The sequence below is a fragment of the Vipera ursinii genome, assembly GCF_947247035.1.
Source record: "Vipera ursinii genome assembly, chromosome: 11".
Lineage (NCBI taxonomy): Eukaryota > Metazoa > Chordata > Lepidosauria > Squamata > Viperidae > Vipera > Vipera ursinii.
The window spans coordinates 17,447,687-17,466,247 of NC_139524.1; the positions used below are offsets into that span (position 1 = coordinate 17,447,687).

The window sequence follows — 18,561 nt, forward strand, 5'->3', positions numbered from 1 at the left end:
CATCAAGCAACGTTAGGTAACTTAACAACGAGATAAAAACCACAACATAAAACATTAAAAGGACAAAATGCGAACGTTTTGCAAAACGTAAGTAAGGAAAATAGCAGCATGATGGGAGTTGTAGTGCAAGACCTTTGGAACAGGCTGGAGAAAAATCCTTTTCACACCAATGAGATAAAATTGCCACTTTTTTTTTTCCTGTTTGTCGGTTTAACAAAATTCCCGGAGGCAGCAACACTTCAGCAACTGGAGGGCTCTGGTGACAGATGCCACGGAGCGCGAGACCTCCAGCATCCTAGAGGGCCCCTTCGCTCTGCTCTTCCAAAAAAAAACAAAACCCAGGGGCCACCTCCCATTGGTCGGCTCTCGCTCCGCTAACCCCGCCCATAGGCGTTGCTCGCGCGCGAGAGAGAGAGAGAGAGAGAGAGAGCAAGGGCGGGGCCCTACAGACCGACCAATCAGGCAGAGCGTCGGATGCTAATTTCGGAAGGGGGAAAAAAAACAAAACCCTGGCCGTCGCGTTTCTTATTGGCTGAGGCGCGCGATGACGGTCAGAGGAGGCGTGGCTTGGAGGGGCGGGGGGATACTCTCCGGGCCAGAAGCGGCGATGGCGACGGGAGATGGAGGCGAGGAGGAGCCGCCGCGGGGAAGGGAGGCCGGGCCGCGCCTCGTGCCTGGCGGCGACCCGGTGAGGCACCGGCAACCGCGGGGCTGGGAAAGTCGCGGCCGGTGGAAAAAGCCTCTTAATGGCCGGCCTGGCGGCTTTGGGTAGGCCCGAGGAGCTCGGCTGGATCAGGCCCGGGGTGGGGGGTGGGGGGCGGCGCTCTGGGTTCGGTCCTTTAATTCCTCTTAACACCCCGCCACACACACACCGGGCCTCCCCCAGCCTCTTGTTCTTCTCGCCTTCCTATTCGCCGAGACGGCTGTAGAGGGGGTAGACTGCTCCTGGCTGTGGAGGCTCCATTCAGAAACGGTCAAGAGCAAGGATGGAGAATCCAGGCTTTCCCAGCCTGGCGCAGTGCGGGAGGGTATAAAAAACGTCTTGGGGAAAAAAAAATGGTCCTAAGTCGCTTTTTTTTTCCACCCCCCCCCAGCGCCGTTGTAACTTGGAAAAAGTCACTAAACAGACTGTCATAAGTCGAGGACTAGCGGTATGTCTTCCCAGAGGTGGGCGGTCTTCGTGCCCTAACAGTAGATCTAGTATACGGCTAGCTGGGGTCCTCACTCCATTCAGCTATTAATAATGATTTACGAGACATCAATACTATTCCTAGATAGGGGTCTTCAAACTTGGCCCTTTTATGACTCGTGGACTTCAACTCACAGAATTCCTCAGCCAGGCTGAGGAATTCTGGGAGTTGAAGTCCACGAGTCATAAAAGGGCCAAGTTTGAAGACTCCTGCCCTAGATCCTTGGGAAGGATCCAGCATCCAAAAGTACTAAATCCAATCACAGCTTTTGGGCAGATTATATATAAACAACAACAATGTATGTAAGCAACGACGACAAGCTTCTTGCTAATGTTGCCCTTTTTGTGTTTTATTTCTGTTGTCGCCAGTGTCCAATGCAACTGCTATTCCAACTTCTCACTCTCCCCCCCCACCCCAAATTCCTTTTTCAGGGGCAAATGGACAAACGAAGGATGTGCCGAGACCCCCCAGTAGAGAAAAGAGGTCCCTACATTATGAACAAACCATCTTCTATTCAGGATAAGCTACGTAAGTAAAAGCGCGTGCGGCTTTTCTCCCCACCTCCCCGGAAGTGTCCTCTTTATAAATCGTCCTCAACTCAGGACTGTCATGGAGCCTGCCCGTTAAAGTCATAAAGTTATGATGGACTTGCAGTGGATCACGCTTTATGTGAGGATTAAGTGAACCAATTGTTCACAATTGACCTGCTTTGCCCCAAACTGGAAGCAGATGCTGATTTTTGACCAAAACGTGAGATGCTACAAACCGTGGTTTATTTAACAGAAGCCCAAAGTCTACAGCCAGATGCTGAATTTCTCTCCCATGTTGTTGTGGTGTCTGTCGCAGAAAAACATCGCGAGATGGCCAAGGCAATGCTGCGGAAAAAGGGGGTCCTTTCCGGAGCTGTCCGTCAACAGCCCAAACCAGGAGCCGTGAGGTCAGAGTTCATGTCCTTTTCTTCTCGAATGGCGCTGATGGTTATTTCTTCAGGATTGGCCAGGATGCAGGGGGAGACTTGAAAAGTGGGGCCTGTGAATCTGGCCCCTTTCTATTCAGCACCTGGTGCATAACGTCTGTGGAGATTCTCGATCAACCAGGTCGCGGTTGTCCCAAAGGTGCTTTTTCACGAGGCAAGTGGTCTTTCGTGTTTCTCTTTGAAAATGTTTCGCTTCTCATCCAAGAAGCTTCTTCGGCTCTGGCTAGATGGTGGAGAATGGAAAGATTTATACTCGGAGCTGAAGAAGCTTCTTAGATGAGAAGCGAAACGCCTTTTTCGAAGAGGGAAAAAAAAAGACAAGTCCAGTTGCCTCGTGAAAAAGCCCCTTTGGACGACCAGGTGCAGAAGTGAGGAACGCAAAGTCCACAGGGAATCCTGTCTTTCCAACCAGAAATATTTTAGGTCATGCTGTCTTCTTCCATTGCTGCTGCACAGCAGTGTTTGATGGCAATTCCTCCTCCTTTTACCAGGACGGTGAAATTCAACAAGGGCTACACTGCGCTCAGCCAGACCTCAGATGAAACCCTGGTGGCCCTGGATTCCGACAGGTGAGAGGCATGTAAGCATTGCTTGACTTTTGGGGTCTGGAAAAAAAAATGGATTAGCTCTCTGCTCCAAGAATCAATAGCTTGCCCTAAGCAGCCCCTCCCAAATCTTTACTGAAAAATGCAGGTCAAACACAGGACAGCTTCTCACAGTGTTGTGGGAGGCCCTTTGATTTTATTTATTTTTTGAATGGGCGAATGGGCAACTGAAAGTGGGGCTTGTAATATCCTTTCAACTGATCCTTAATTTTCTTCTCCTAGCGATGACCTGGAATCTAGATGCTCTTCTGGTTACTCCTCAGCCGAGGCAAGTCTGGTCTTTTATAATTTAATAATAAAGGTAAAGGTTCCCCCACACATGCGTGCTAGTAGTTTCCGACTCTAGGGGCCGGTGCTCATCTCCGTTTCAAAGCCAAAGAGCCAGCGCTTGTCCGAGGACATCTCCGTGGTCATGTGGCCGGCATGACTAGACACCAAAGGCGCACGGAACGCTGTTACCTTCCCACCGTAGTGGTTTCTATTTTATTACTTGCATTTTTATGTGCTTTTGAACTGCTAGGTTGGCAGAAGCTGGGACAAGTAACAGGCACTCACTCTGTTATGCGGCACTCAGGATTCGACCCGCCAAACTGCCGACCTTCTGATCGACAAACTCAGCGTCCTAACCCACTGAGCCACCGTGTCCCTTAATTTAATAATATAATGTATTAATTTAATAATTATTCCCTGGGTTGGTTTTCCTGTGAGCCACCCAGCTGGCTATCACGCCTAACATGGGACTACAACTCTCCATCTCCTGGTGATTGGCCCAAAGGCACCCAGCCGCTTTCATGCCCGAGGCAGGACTAGAACTCACAGTCTCTTGGTGATTGGCTCAAAGTCACCCAGCCAGTTTTCATTCCTAAAGTGGGATTAAGAGTCTCCCGGGTTTCTTGGTCAGCACCTCACTCTACCAGTTAGATGTGTATTTATTCCATTTTTCCTCCCCTCAGGTCAACCACGATCTCAGTCGCCAACTGCTGCGGGACGGCTACCGCCTGGATGAGATCCCTGACGACGAGGATCTCGATCTGATTCCCCCGAAGCCCATTTCATCCTCACCGTGCTCCTGTTGCTTTGGCGACTCTGCCTCCTGCTCCATCCAATAGGGAGAAACGTCGGAGGACTGCACTACACGGGTCAAGAATTCAGCACTTTCTTCCCAATTCCTCTTTTTTTTTTTTTTTGGATCTCTGCTGAGCCCAGCACTGAACCTTAGGTCAAACTGGTGGGACCGGGGGTGGCAACCTTAGAGATTCAGCCCCTGGAAGGGCAAAGGAGTGCGCTGTTGGCACCTTGCTTAGAGCTCCAGGCGTCTTCTGGTGCAATGTAGAAATGTACCGAAGTGTAAGTATTCAGGAGGCTGGTGGATGCCCTTTGCAAAGAGAGCTGCTTCTCTGGACAGGCTCGGCACTCATGAGGAATAACCAGAAGGCAAGGGTTTCTCCCCATAAAAGGTGAATGGAAAACTGCGTGTTTGTGTGCGTGTCAAAAGCGAACGATAGCAATTTCGATACTAGGTTTACCATATATTGGGGCTGCCGATGTCAATACAACGAAGGGGAAGAAAACCCTCAATGCTGCATAGAGACAGAGGAAGGAGATTTTATTCCTAGGTTGCTTTTTCTGACGAGAGAGAAGTTCTTGAGATGTTTCTGCGGGGACCTCCTTAGAATGGAGATTTTGTCTTGCACAAGAGGGCAGAGCAGCCCGTGCCAAGTTTCTTGACACGGGCCTTTTCTTGGTCTCCGGCCACCCGGTTAACGGTTTTAATTTCTAGAACCGTTGCATTGCTCATTCCCTTCTCTTTGGGAAGTAAAAAAAAAGAATGGAGGTTGAAGATGCCTGAGTTAGTATTCAGCCTTTAATTGACCTGAAGGAACTCAAGGCCACGTAACCATAGCAATAGCTTACCCTTCTGTTTGAAGGTTGATTCTCTCAGATCGGTGGGCAGTTGGGCAATTGTTCTGGGAAACTATAGGCCTTAATGTGGGAACGATGGTTGACCATTTTTGAAGAGTTGATTTACTTGCTAGATGGGGTTTGGTGTCGCTTGGGACCCACTTCCTTGTTTGGGGAGGTATAAGAGGGGAAGCTAAGCGAGGAGGAGGAGAAGCTTGAAGCTTTTTAAGATACCTGGCCTCATCAGCTTTGTAGGTCACTTAAAACACTCCTGTTATCAAAATATCTGTTGACTTTTAACGTTCTCCAAACCTGATGTGCTTCAAATGGATGAAGGTCCTATCATCCCCATGCTTAGGAACATCTTGGGAAGACCACTAAGGGACTGTAGTCCGAGTTAAATTAACCCATGGAAGAGGACGCGTCTGGACCTTCTTCTAGGAAAGGACGGGTTTTAGGCACTTGCGGACTGTTGTAAGGGTGTAATGTGTGGTAAGCAGTAGTGAGGAACAAGAGTTAAGATCTAGTCTTCCTAGATCTCCAGCACTGACTGACACAGAACAGAAATGGTCTTTGACCATTTTCCATCAGATGCCTCAACTGATGTCTCAAAGATGTTGATGGGGCAGCTGGCATGTCCATCTCTAGTGACAATGTGTGGTGGGATTTCTGGGTGTTGGGTGGGAGCTGTTGTACTTTACGTGGGGATAGTGGAGTTCCATCAGCATGAACGTGCCCATCTTTGCTTCATTGGTTTGGGGGGGGGAACTCAATGTCATCTCCCAGTTTGATCACAGAAGATCAGGAGTTCTTCAACTGCATCCCTGCAATTTGAGGATGTCCCAGTGTGGACATCCTAAACATATCTCGCTCCTGGTCGCAGCCCCCCCCCCCAATTAAGCCAATTTCTTCCTCATACACACAACTTGCTCTTGAGGCTTGTGTCTTGTGACTCTCAAAGCGGACCAGGACAACTTGTTGCAGGACAATTGTCTCTGTGGGAACAACTCAGTTTAATTGTTTTAAGTTTTTAAAAAATAATTCTAATTTTTTTTTTTGCCGTTCACATTTCATTCTGCCCCTCCTTTTGCATCCTTTCTTAAATGATTCCATCCCACCATTTCCTTGATATTAGCAACTCTCGTCCTGCAGCAAGTTGTCCAGGGCAAGTTGGCCGTGGCGAGTTGTCGTACACCCCTCTCCAAGTCAACAACTTCTCTGGCTTCGGTTGACACGGTCCGGGGTGAAACACAGAGATGCCACTGCAAATTATGCAGTCCTTTTTAAGAGCTTCCCAACGTGGCTTGCGTTAGATGGCAGCCAAAACACACAGTGTGGCTGCTTTGATTTGTCAATCCCAAATTTGATTTCTCCAGCTATTTTTAATCAAACTACCCACCATCAGTTACTAGCAGGTACACTGGTTTGGGGTGGGGTTTGTTGGTTTGGGGTTTTTTTTTGGCCCTGCTGGGGACACATCACCAGCAAGTTAATTTTTAAACAAGTGACCTTGTATGTACAAATCTTTACAGAATTGGCTTGCTAGAGCTATAAACTCGGCATTTCCCAATCGGTTCCCTCCATCTGTGCCGGATTGCAGTCGGTAGAAATTCAGACTTGAAGTCTTAACCAGCGAGGGGGAAGGAAATGTTAGGTCGGAAAAAGTTGTATTAATAGTGGCGAATATTATAGTAGAGTGGTGAAAGTCATACTAAGCTAAGCCAATATCTCTGGTTTCACTTAAAAAAAAAGCTGCTGTTCCATTCATTTATTTATTAGGAAAAAAGGCTTCTTTGTTAGCCAGATCACCACATGTGGTTTGTCCAGGACATCAAACTATGATCTTCACAGCGGAGCCTGTGTTAACTCGTGCACAGCTCGTTCGATAAGCTTTAATGAGGCGTATCTTCATAGACACTCAGAATTTAAGGCTTAGATGGGACCTTAAAGATCATCTAGTCCAGAGTTCTCCAAACCTGGCCACTGGAAGACTTGTGGACTTCGACTCCCAGAATCCCTCAGCTAGCACGGAATTCTGGGAGTCAAAAAGTCCACCAGTCTTAAAAGTTGCCAAGTCCGGAGATCCCTGAGGAAATCCAAAGCCAATCTATATATTATAAAGCTGAGGGAATTTTTAGAATCGACCCCATTAAATCTGCCCAGTAGAGTTCATTTTTAAAGCTGCCTTAAAGCACTAAAATGCATTACATGAAGTTTTTTTTTTTTAAAAAAAAAACTGAACAGCACAGAGGACAATCTTATGGAATATTTAATATTGTATACTCGGTTAATTGTGTGTCTTGTTTGTTTTTTGTACAGTCTAACCAAGGAAAGCATCTTATCAAATAAAGTACCTTCTATTCTACATACTTGTACCTTTGTTTTCTGAAACCGATGTTCTAATCACGGTAAGAATGCCAGCTAGACTTTAGATTAGTTTATTCATCCGTAAACCGGGTTTGTATAGCATGCTAGTAAAAAAAAACAACACACCAGGAAATAAGCTTGTCACGCCTGGGTAAACAAAAGCATTGTTTACTTTTATTTATTTGATTTTTATTCCCCCTTTATTTTTTTTATTCCTTCCTCCTCCGTTTTTTCCTATAACAACCCTCCGAGGTGGGTTGGGCTGAAAGCGGCCCAAAGTCACCCAGCCAGCTTTTACGCCTAAGGCAGGATTAGAACTCACAATCTCCTGGTTTCTAGCCTGGTGCCTTAGCCACTGGGCCAAACATCATGGCTTAAAGTGACGGCTGGATTGGCACTGTATTCAAGGCTAGCCTCAGTGAGATGTATAATGCATTGATCAAAACATCTACAGTTAGGATGCTTATCAGGGTCCAGTCTAAGGGTCTGTTTGTGCGTGTGTGTGTGAAAGAGGCTAGTACAGGGTCCACAGCTTGTCCAGTGAAAACATTTCAAGTAGACTTCGATTGATCACAATTGGGAGCCGAATTAGTGCGGTCATTAGGCAAATCATCACGCGACTGGACCAATTTCTGCCAGAGTCGTTAACCACATTACACTATCGTTGATTGCTGTGTGGCCCTCTTCGACCACCCCATTAATTTGCAAGCCTCAGGTTTGGGAGGTTTCTGGGTGTTGTGGTCCACCCCGCCTTCCAAGTTGCCAAGATTGAAAAACAACAACAACACTGTTTTAGTCTTAAGATACAGAGGCCACAACCCTACTATTCAAAGAAGCCTGACACCAGAGAAGCATCTATCTGAGACGTTGCGTTCTTTGCCAACTCAGAAAACAAAGCATTGCCCACAGCCTTGGGGCGGCAGGGCTACTAAAGCATTTCCAACCTTACATTTTTGGAGCAATGGACAAATGTAGCGTAGGCCAAAAGCCAACCCAGGAGAGAAGGCCGTTGATATTCAAAGATAGCCTGACCCTCGGTCTCTGAAGGGTGAAACAAACGGGAGAGGTGTAGCTTCTACTGATCTTAAATTACTCCTAAGGAGGAAACTTGCTCGGTGTCCCTTATTATAAGAGGCAGCAAGCCCGGAAGAGAACCATCCCGTCGGCCGAATTAAAATGCAAAGAGAGGCTCTCGTTGGCAGAGATGAACAGCACAGTGCCGGGGCGAAGAGCCATTTCAGACAGAGCAGCCGTGGACGTGCCAACGGCCGAACCCTGGACCACCAGCAGGATGCTTGCCGAGTCGATGGCCGAAATGAGGTACAGCTTGATGGAGGAAGGGATCTGTAAGAAAAAGCAGAGGCGTTGCTCGACTCAGGGAGCAAGAAAAAGGCACAGTCTTCCTGCATTGGTGGAACAGGAAGCAATTGAAATGGGAACAGGAAGCAACAAACAGAAGCAAGAGAAAGGAACAGGAAGCAACTGCAAGTGGAACAGGAAGCAATTGAAGTGGGAGCAGGAAGCAAATGAAACAAACAGGAAGCAACTGAAATAAACGAGAAAGGAACAGGAAGCAGCTGAAGCTGGAACAGGAAGTTACTGAACAGGAAGCAGCTGAAGCTGGAACAGGAAGCAACAAACAAGCAAGAGAAACAAACAGGAAGCAGCTGAAGCTAGAACAGGAAGCAGTTGAAAGTGGAACAGGAAGCAGCTGAAGCTGGAACAGGAAGCAACCGGAACTGGAACAGGAAGCAGCTGAAGCTGGAACAGACCAAATTCAGAATTTCTTGATCGGCAGTTTGGCGGGTCGAATCCCGAGTGCCGCGTAGCAGAGCGAGCGCCTGTTACTCGTCCCAGCTTCTGCCAACCTAGCAGTTCGAAAGCACGTAAAAATGCAAGTAAAAAAATAGGGACCGCTACGGTGGGAAGGTGTTCTGTACCAGCCTGCTACCGGCCCTGCAGAAAAGGCAGGGACAACCCCTTTACAAACGGCAAGAGGCTGGAATTAAGCCTGCCAAATTTATTAACATAAAACAGCAAAACAAGACACCAACCATGAAACAGGAGCTATGAAACAGGAACTAATCAAGCGGTTGCCTTCAGCAAACCAGCCCTCCCACGCATTCCCCTTTTATACAGTTCAGGGCGTGGCTTCTCTCTGCCTCCTTTCGAGGTGCCCCATTGCCTTCCTCTGTTTACTCCTGATTGACTGCCTCCTTCGTCGGGCGTCCTTGAACAGGGCCAGCTGTGGGTCATCTTCATCCACGCTGTCAGGCTCACACAGCTGGGTCTCCGTCATGACCAGGTGGGAGGGGCCTGGCTGAAAGCTCTCATCAGCAAGATCTTCAACCCCCTCAGCAAGCTCTTCAACACCCCCCTCCTCCTCTGAGTCGTCCGACCCAACTGCCGAACCCACAGGCTGACCCTGAATCACAACAGAAGGTAACAGCGTTCCGTGCGCCTTTGGCATCTAGTCATGCCGGCCACATGACCACGGAGACGTCCTCTGACAAGCGCTGGCTCTTCGGCTTTGAAACGGAGATGAGCACCGGCCCCTAGAGTCGGAAACGACTAGCACGCATGTGCGGGGGAACCTTTACCTTTACCTTACCAGAATAAGTGATCATCCTTTTCTACTCAGAGAAGCTGGTCTACCTGTTATGTTAACCTCTTAGCTAGTGATTTCTTGAGTCGCATTAAGCCATGGTTTGCTTAATCATGATTTAATGAATAAAACACAACTGGCTGAGTTCTCATATTGCTTTACGTCCTAAAACTGGGATTACGATATAGTACCATGATGATTAGGAGTCACCCAACAGATGATGCCAAAGCTAAACAAACTCAGTATGTTACTTAGCAGGAAGTAGGAATTCAGCCAAAGAGGGAGAACTGCATAAAGATAATCCTCGACTTATGAGGCTAACGGAGCCTCCCCGTTACAATTGTAAACTGTAAAGTGGGTCACTATGTGACCAAACCGATTTTATAAGCGTGGGATGCCTTACCTCTACCCTCATGACAGCAAAATCTGGAATGGGTGGGTCATACAGGGAGATGAAAGGATCCAGGCGGCTTTGAGTAGGGGCCAACAACTTTGAGCTGGCAGGAGCTGGTGTGTAGTTCAGCATTTCACACAGGGTCAGAACGTCGATGTATTTGGGCGTCAGACCAGCACGCACCGTGTTGTCGGAACAAGCCATACATTCGATGCAGTCTGGCAGAACGAGGAGAGAGACTCATCAGGGTGACAGGGGAATTCTGGGAATTGAAGTCCACACATCTTAAAAGTGACCAAGGTTGAGGAACGCTGACTCAGATAATGTGGGAAATCAGCCCTGGCCCCTTGGTTATGAGAGATCCAAAATGCCAACTCTCCCCCACCCCATTCCATGCAGGTACTTGCTTCCTCTGAAGAAACTCACCTCCGTAGAGGTAGGCGTGAGGTTCATTTGCTCCCAGGAACATGCATTCACCAGGCTGCAGCTTCATCTGGTTCAGGAAGTAGATAACAAAGCAACCGATATCGCCCGGGTACTGAGAGTGTAACCTGAGAAGGAGCTCACCACAACTGGCTGAAATATCTTTTCCTGCAGCAGCTGGAGAACAAGACACAGGGAATTAATTGAGCAAGGGCTGGTCCAGGGTAGGCTTTTTCTGATTCCATCAACACCTTCGGCCCGATCCATGGTAAGTGTTCAGATTAACCTTACAAAGGAGTCCCCCAAAGTCCCCAGAATAGTGAAGAGAGTCTCCAGCCTTTGGAAGCAGGATGATGGGGACCTTGTTGAGGTCCACCAAAGCTCAAGACCAGGTGGGGGAGGAAGGACCTTGAAGGACATCAACCATCAAGGCTCCTTAAAGCAACCCATAGCTTGGATGAGCACTCTTAATGGTGTACTCCTCCTTTCCTTAATCCCCCAGGCCCAATTTTACAATCCTTCATAAAGCCAGTTTTGGAACCACTGAAACACAGAGACGTGGCTGGAATTACAATACCCATCCTTCTTTAGTGTAGGATTCAGGCCACATTGGAACTATCAAGAATTGGAACTTCAGGAAACGTGGGTCCAGATTGCGCCTCTGTATTAACCTCTCCTGATCTCCTACATGACTAACCTTCCTGGGAAATCCGCTTGACCAACTGGTTGAGGTGATCAACAAAGACTTTCTTCTCGGTCTTCATCATCCTGGTGAAGCAGACTCTCAGAGCAGCTGACACGCCACGGGGGTCGTCTCTCCCACTTCGCTCCAGTTGTTCCGCTGCTACATTGCCGATCAAAGCTCGAAATTCAGGAACATCTGTACAAAGGCCAAAGAGAGATGGTTGGAGTCCACCACATGGGTGCCCAATGGATGGCTGATCTTCCACTTAGTCTCTTGGATGGTACAGAACACAAGAGAGGACCTTGGTGGAGATAGCCAATTTCCATCAAAGTAGCTTTAGCCTTGCAGTGGATGGGTCTCATGATATAGTCTACTTAGTGAGGTTGACACCAATTGGAGAAAACAAAACTATTTGGAGAGAGGGTGGCTGCACCAGTACTAAAAGTGCCCCACCTATTCGTGCCTAGAACTCACACCTTTTCTACGTTAAACCCCATTCTTGAATATCTGAAGTTTCAACATAGGCATGAGATTATAAAGGTAAAGGTTCCCCTGCACATGCGTGCTAGTCGTTTTCCAACTCTAGGGGCCGGTGCTCATCTCCGTTTCAAAGCCGAAGAGCCAGTGCTTGTCCGAGGACGTCTCCGTGGTCATGTGGCCGGCATGACTAGACGCCAAAGGCGCACGGAACGCTGTTACCTTCCCACCGGAGCGGTCCCTATTTTTCTACTTGCATTTTTACGTGCTTTCGAACTGCTAGGTTGGCAGAAGCTGGGACGAGTAACAGGCGCTCACTCTGTTACGCGGCACTCGGGATTCGACCCGCCAAACTGCCGACCTTCTGATCAACAAGCTCAGCATCCTAACCCACTGAGCCACTGCGTCCCTTTATATTGCTCTACTAGATTATATTGCTCTACTATTACTTTTAACTCAAAACATTTGTCATTAACTAATCAGAGAGGTAGCTACAATTCCAATGCAACGTTTTCCCTGCCTCGCTCGAAGTCAGAAACTCCAAAACTCCCAGGATCATTTATCTTAATAGGATTTGCATCCAGTGATCCCTTTCTCTCTTTCCTATTACAGACTTACGCTGGAGGAAAGCTACAATCTCTTCCACGGGCCGGAAACCGCAAAGGCCTTCAAAGGGAGTTAGGGCGATGGCCATCTCAGGCTTGTGATTGGTGTCTGGATAGTGTTCTGGATATTGAGCATGCAGTTTCTCTGCCAGTTCCTAGGAGAGGAGAAATGAGGTCCAAGTCAGCTTTGATCACTGAACTAATACCTGATCATTTTCTGATCGATGGATCGCAGAATCAGGGAGAAACCTGAGATGTACAGACAGGTGGACTACTGAAGGGTAGCAACCCAATCCCAAAGGATCAGAAATGACCCAGAAGCAATAAAAGTTGGAGATGGATCCAAAAGGTTCCTTCTTTTATAAGCAGCTGAGTTGGAGCTCAACCGAAATGGAAGTCAACTGACGATCGGTCCCTTGCGTAACATTCTGATTGTCGGATTCAGCTGTTAATGCTTCCAGATCCAGCCCAATTGGTCTAAGACAGGGGTAGGCAACCTTGGCTCTTTTATGACTCGTGGACTTCAACTCCCAGAATTCCTGAGCCACCATGGCTCAGCTTGGCAACCTCTCCCTTTCCCTTCAGCATGGCTGGCTCAGGAATTCTGGGAGTTGAAGTCCACCAGTCATAAAAGAGCCAAGATTGCCTACCCCTGGTCTAAGATGACCTTGAAATTAACTCTGCTCTTCTCTCCTGCTTCCATCCTCTCTTGTTGTAGAACCCAAGATGAACTTGCGGGTCAATCTTTGACCCTCCAATGCCACCATAGACCTTGTCATACGTAACAGAAGAGCCCAATTTAAGGAGCAGCATCTAAGCAGGTTTAGACCTGGTTATCACTGGAATGGGAAACAGAACACACTGTACTAGGATGATGGGTTAAACTGTGAAGTCAAAAAAGTCTTCCTAGAAGAAGACAATAACAAATCACTTCTATAAAGGGAACAAGAAAAGCACGTAGACCTGTTTTGGGTTCTACCAGCTGAGTCAAAGAAGACTTTGCATTTATACAATACTAACGGCAAGCCATGTTCTCTACACCCACCCTGTTCTTGAAACCCAAAGCTCCTTCTAAATGCAGTGTAGTTTTTGGCCGTTTTGAAACTCAATCTCCACCCACCAAAATAATGTGTAAGGTCCTGAAATAAAAGCACACCACACACACACCCTTCCCCAAAAATCTGACAGGTAATAACACCAACCCCAAGACATGGCAATCAACCCATTGGGAGCCATCAGCCAAGAGAAACCGCAATGGGAAAATGGCAGAATATTCCCACGCGTATCCAAGGAAAACTCCTTACCTTGGTGGGATGGGCCTGAATGGACAACGCTGTGTTGACCGACAGCACTTTGAAGAGGAAAGGCAGCTGGCCTTGAAAGCTGTCCTTCACCTTTGACCCCAAGCAGGAAGGGTTATCTGCAATCCATTGGCTTAATGTCTTTTGGGGAATGCGGTTATCCAGAATGACAGCATCTCCCTTGGGGTGGGCACCCATCCAGAGCTGGAAAGGAAGACAAAGGTGGCGTTGGGGATCCCAGAGAGCCCAGAGTTTGGGGTAACATGAAAAGTGAGCCCAGCCCATTGTGATGGATGTTGTAATCCTGGTTAGATCCATCATGGCTTCACATAATGAGTGCACCTGGTTGGTGAAGCATGGCCGGTCTTAGTAAAGGGATGGGCCATACATACTTGTTTCCCTCGTAATCTAGGGGTCAGAAACTGGGAGACGGTGAGTTCTAGTCATGCATTAGGCATGAAAGCCAGCTGGGTGACTTTGGGCCAGTCACTAGGAGACGGTGAGTTATAGTCCCGCATTAGGCATTAAAGCTGTCTGGATGACATTGGGCCAATCACCAGGAGATGGTGACTTCTAGTCCCCCCTTAGGCATGAAAGCCATCAGAATGACTTTGGCCCAATAGCTAGGACATGGGGAGTTCTAGTCCTGCCTTAGGCAGGAAGCCAGCTGGGCGACCTTGGGCCAATCCCTTTCTCTCAGGCCTAGGAAGGAAGCAAGGGCAAACCACTTCCAAAAACTAGTCAAGAGGACCGCAAAGACTTTTCCATCCAGTCACTAGTACTAACTGAGTACTGACGTGAACACACACACACACACACACACACACACACACACACACACAATCATGGGTTGGCAGTCAACTCCAGGGCACTACATCATTGGACGTGACTCATCACCCTCATCATGGAGATCGCCACGACTCTCTAAACTTGTCTCTGGGGACAGCTGTGTTCTTCGGTTTCATGTGAAGGAAGACCAGACTGAAATTCTGAAAAAGGGATGCCCGCCATTTGGTGGATGGGCAAGAAGGAAGACTCACCTCGGCGTATGGCTTGTCGGCGTCAATCTGTGTCATTGGGTCGTTGCTTTCTAAGAGCCTGGCCACTTGGCTGTCCCGGCCTGGCTTGCCCCATGCGTAGTTCTGCACAGCACAGGCCAGGGAAAACACTGCGCCAGCCAAAAGAAAGAGTAAAGAAGGTGGAGAAGAAGTCATTCCAAAGGACACCATCTTACAAGCGTCGCCATCTTGTTGACCATCTGATGGCTCTCATAACCAAGATTACAGGTTTCTCAGTCTGGATTGAAAGACAACTCTGGAAAGCTCATTTTTCCAAGCTGATAATTTCATACAAGAAAATAACCCCTCTCTAGTGCTTCCCTTAGAATTTTAAGGACAGAGAGAAGTGAATCCAGGACACGACCTAGCAAAGAATTATCAGCGCTCTTTCTGCTCACTTCAGCCTCCAAGTTAAATCAAACTGTAAAGTGTGCCGTGCAAACCTCAGCATTATGATTTGTACAACCAGACTTAACTGTATGCCTTGGCTTAGGAGCCCAGCCAATTTTGGTTTATTCCAAAAATGAGGATTAAAGTTTTAATTATTTTGCTGGGTTCCAGGAATCCCTCAGCCTGTAAGTAGGAGTTGATTTCACTGCAAGATAATAAGTAGGGCAACAAGGTGCAAATTATAATCTCCCCCCTTCTTTTTTAAATAATAAATTGGGCCATTTTTATCCATTTGTTCCCGCAGAGAGAAAAGCAAAGGGATAAAGAATGACAAGGATTAAGATCGCAGGGACACTTGATTTGCTATAAACAGCTGCAGCAGGTTTAAAGGGTAGCATCGCGTGTCTGACTTGACCGGAGATAAATGGCTATTTTGGGAACATCTCAAAGCAGACGGAGAGTGAAAAACCACGATGGGTTTCTGCAGATTTCTCTGCATTCATCCATGCAAAATCCAGAGAGATTGGAAGGAACTTGCCTCCCCAGGCAGAAATATTATGCATCAGCCAGCCTGGCAAAGGGTTGGGATCGCCTTTGGCTTAGAAGCAGCCGTAGCTCACCTCTCCTTGCCAAAAGGTCTCCATTTCAGATCCAGCATCAGCAAGTAGAGCCGGAAAAATCTCCCCACCGATTGCCCCAAAGACAGGCTCACGCATCATAGTCAATCGTAAGGTGGATTGTTTATCCATCTTTGCAGGGAGATTTCACACGTGAAATCTCCTTCTAGCCAAGGTGCTGTGACTGAAAATGGTCACGTTGAGTTTTCTCAAGATTTGTGATGGATTTTTTTTAAAAAAACCACCCCTATTTCCCAGGATAATTTGGAATACAAACTGCCCCCCCCCCGCAGGCTTAACACAGCTTAGTTTCCAAGCCCAGGTAAGCTATTATTATTATTAATTTTATTTATATACCGCCCTTCTCCCGAAGGACTCAGGGCGGACTCAGGACTTGGCAAGAACTGTGAATTACTGCAAAGAGGGGGGTCTTCAGTCACCTTCCACCCAATATCCGGGTTCAACCTCCCACCCTTTTTGAATCTCAGGCCCTGGCCCGTAACCCCCCACAAACACACACACACACACGCACACACACACACACACACACACACCAGAAAGGGGGCAAGGAAACCACATGATCCCCATGAAGCCTCTCTAAGTAAGATTAGGGATTCCCTTTGATCAGACACAGGAGGGGGCTGGAAAAATACTTGCCCCCCCTCCCGAGCATTTGGTACTATAATGCCCAGCCTGAAAACTGACCACGGAGAGGAGAGGGGGAAACCCCACAGAACTCAAGGGTCGGGTTCAGACAGCATGCTAAGACCCCCATCACCACCCCCATCACCTCACCGAAGTACAGGTAGTCCTTGATTTACAACCAGAATTGATCCCAAAATTTCTGTTGCTAAGCGAAACATTGGTTAAGTGAGTTTTGCCCCACTTAACGACCTTTCTTGCCACAGTGGTCAAGGGAATCGCTGCAGTTGTTAAATCAGCATCGCGGTTATTAAATGAATCTGGCTTCCTTCATGGACTTTGCTTGTCAAAAGGGGATTGCGTGACACACACACACCCCGGGACACAGCAACCGTCATAAATACAAGTTGGTTGCCAAGTGTCTGAATTTTGATCACATAACCGTGCGGGATGCTGCCGTGTTTTTTTGCAAGGTTGTTTTTGAATAGAATGTGAAGGATGTGCGCATATAATGTATGTTTTTGTGGCTTTTACTTGTGTGTAGTATGCACTGTGAACAGCACTTAATTTCGTTGTGAGCTACACAATGACAATAAAGTTATTCTCTATTCTATTCTATTCTATTCTATTCCATTCCATTCCATTCCATTCCATTCCATTCCATTCTATTCTATTCTATTCTATTCTATTCTATTCTATTCTATTCTATTCTATTCTATTCTATTCTATTCCATTCCATTCCATTCCATTCCATTCCATTCCATTCCATTCCATTCCATTCCATTCCATTCTATTCTATTCTATTCTATTCTATTCTATTCTATTCTATTCTATTCTATTCTATTCTATTCTATTCTATTCTATTCCATTCCATTCCATTCCATTCCATTCCATTCCATTCCATTCCATTCCATTCCATTCCTATTCTATTCTATTCTATTCTATTCTATTCTATTCTATTCTATTCTATTCTATTGGTCGTAAGTGTAAAATACAGTCCTAAGACACTTTTTTCAGTGCCGGTTTAACTTCAAACGGTCACTTAAGAAATGGCCAGTTAGCGACCATGTTTTGCTTAGCGACAGAAATTTGGGTCTCAATTGTGACTCTAAACGGAGGGCTACCTGTACAGGCAGGCTAAGGACCGTGAATGCAACGTCTGCTCGGGCATCAGTGCTTTTCCACTCACCCACCAGCCCCAAATCCCCACTACCACCAGCCCACCACCCACCACCCCACCAGAGTAGCAATGGATGCAATGGATGGAAGCAACGGATGGAAACTCATCAAGGAGAGAAGCAACCTAGAACTAAGGAGAGATTTCCTGACAATGAGGACAATTAACCAGTGGAACAACCTGCCTCCAGAAGCGGTGAATGCTCCAACACTGGAAGTTTTTAGGAAGAGACTGGACAATCCTGTCTGAAATGGGATAGGGTTTCTTGCCTGAGCAGGGGGTTGGACTAGTGGACCTCCAAGTTCCCTATCAACTTCGTTGTGGTGCTGGTGGTTATAAGGGTATATAGCGCTTAGGCAGGCGAAGAGTCCACGAGCGCAGCTCTGCTCGAGCATCAGGACTTTTCCGGCCGGTGCTTCTTCTCGGCAGGAGCGCCTTCACAAGACACCCCCTCCACATACACACACACAACACACACACACACACACACACAAAAGACCCCCGCCCAGCCGGGCAGCCCTTTTGGGCATTTCCTTCCCGCCGAGATTCATTCATTTGCAAAGCGATTCGGGCGCTGCGCTTTCGCCTTTGCAAGCTGCGCCGGCTTGCCTTTGCCCGGAGCGGGCTGCGCTTGGCTTTGCGCTCTCTCCTCCGGCCCCGGCAAGCTCACCTCTCAACTCGCCCGCCATCCTGGGCTTTTTCCACGGCGTCCCGATCCTTTTCCTAAGCCGAGGCGGAAAAAAAAAAGAGACCCGCCGTCGCCGCCGCCGCCACGCCTCTTCCCGGCCCCGGCTGGGCGAGCTGGGAAAGGTAGTTTCTTCGCTCCGGAGCGGCGCCCGGTAGAATCAAATCTGCAGATCGGGAGGAAGGAGAGAGGAGAGGAAGGAGGGCGGAACCGGAGTGACTTCGGAGCCGGAATCCTTTTTTTTATTTTTTTTTTAGGAAATCTTCCGAGGTGTCCTTTGAAACATAATAAAGGTTAATGACAAGTAAAGGTTATTTTAACCCAAAGCAGAGAAGACAGGCAGATGTTCCACCGGTGCAGCTGCCCTTTCGTGGATTTGGACCGCAATTCCTATAAACCGCTTCCTCCCAAGGCTAGGTTGTAATTATGTCTGCATGCTAAATAGTAGAATAAGATAGATGG

The 18,561-nt window shown here is 47.6% G+C and overlaps 2 protein-coding genes across 2 annotated transcripts; one reads left to right on the forward strand and one right to left on the reverse strand.

Annotated features, from left to right (window-relative positions):
* The first annotated feature begins 574 nt into the window (after nucleotides 1–574).
* On the forward strand, nucleotides 575–12,309 carry FAM219B (family with sequence similarity 219 member B). Its single transcript, XM_083371436.1, has 7 exons — nucleotides 575–688; nucleotides 1,622–1,718; nucleotides 2,037–2,127; nucleotides 2,658–2,735; nucleotides 2,994–3,039; nucleotides 3,725–7,081; nucleotides 12,237–12,309. The coding sequence occupies exons 1-6, from the start codon at nucleotides 608–610 to the stop codon at nucleotides 3,878–3,880; spliced, it is 549 nt and encodes a 182-aa protein (XP_083227562.1). The 5' UTR covers nucleotides 575–607; the 3' UTR covers nucleotides 3,881–7,081; nucleotides 12,237–12,309.
* On the reverse strand, nucleotides 7,091–18,385 carry MPI (mannose phosphate isomerase). The gene is made up of 8 exons (XM_083371435.1): nucleotides 18,085–18,385; nucleotides 14,571–14,698; nucleotides 13,534–13,734; nucleotides 12,243–12,384; nucleotides 11,160–11,342; nucleotides 10,466–10,639; nucleotides 10,049–10,257; nucleotides 7,091–8,384 (listed from the first exon to the last, which is right to left on the reverse strand). Exons 1-8 carry the CDS (start codon nucleotides 18,101–18,103, stop codon nucleotides 8,166–8,168), a joined length of 1,275 nt encoding a protein of 424 aa, XP_083227561.1. The 5' UTR covers nucleotides 18,104–18,385; the 3' UTR covers nucleotides 7,091–8,165.
* Between the last annotated feature and the right edge of the window lie 176 nt (nucleotides 18,386–18,561).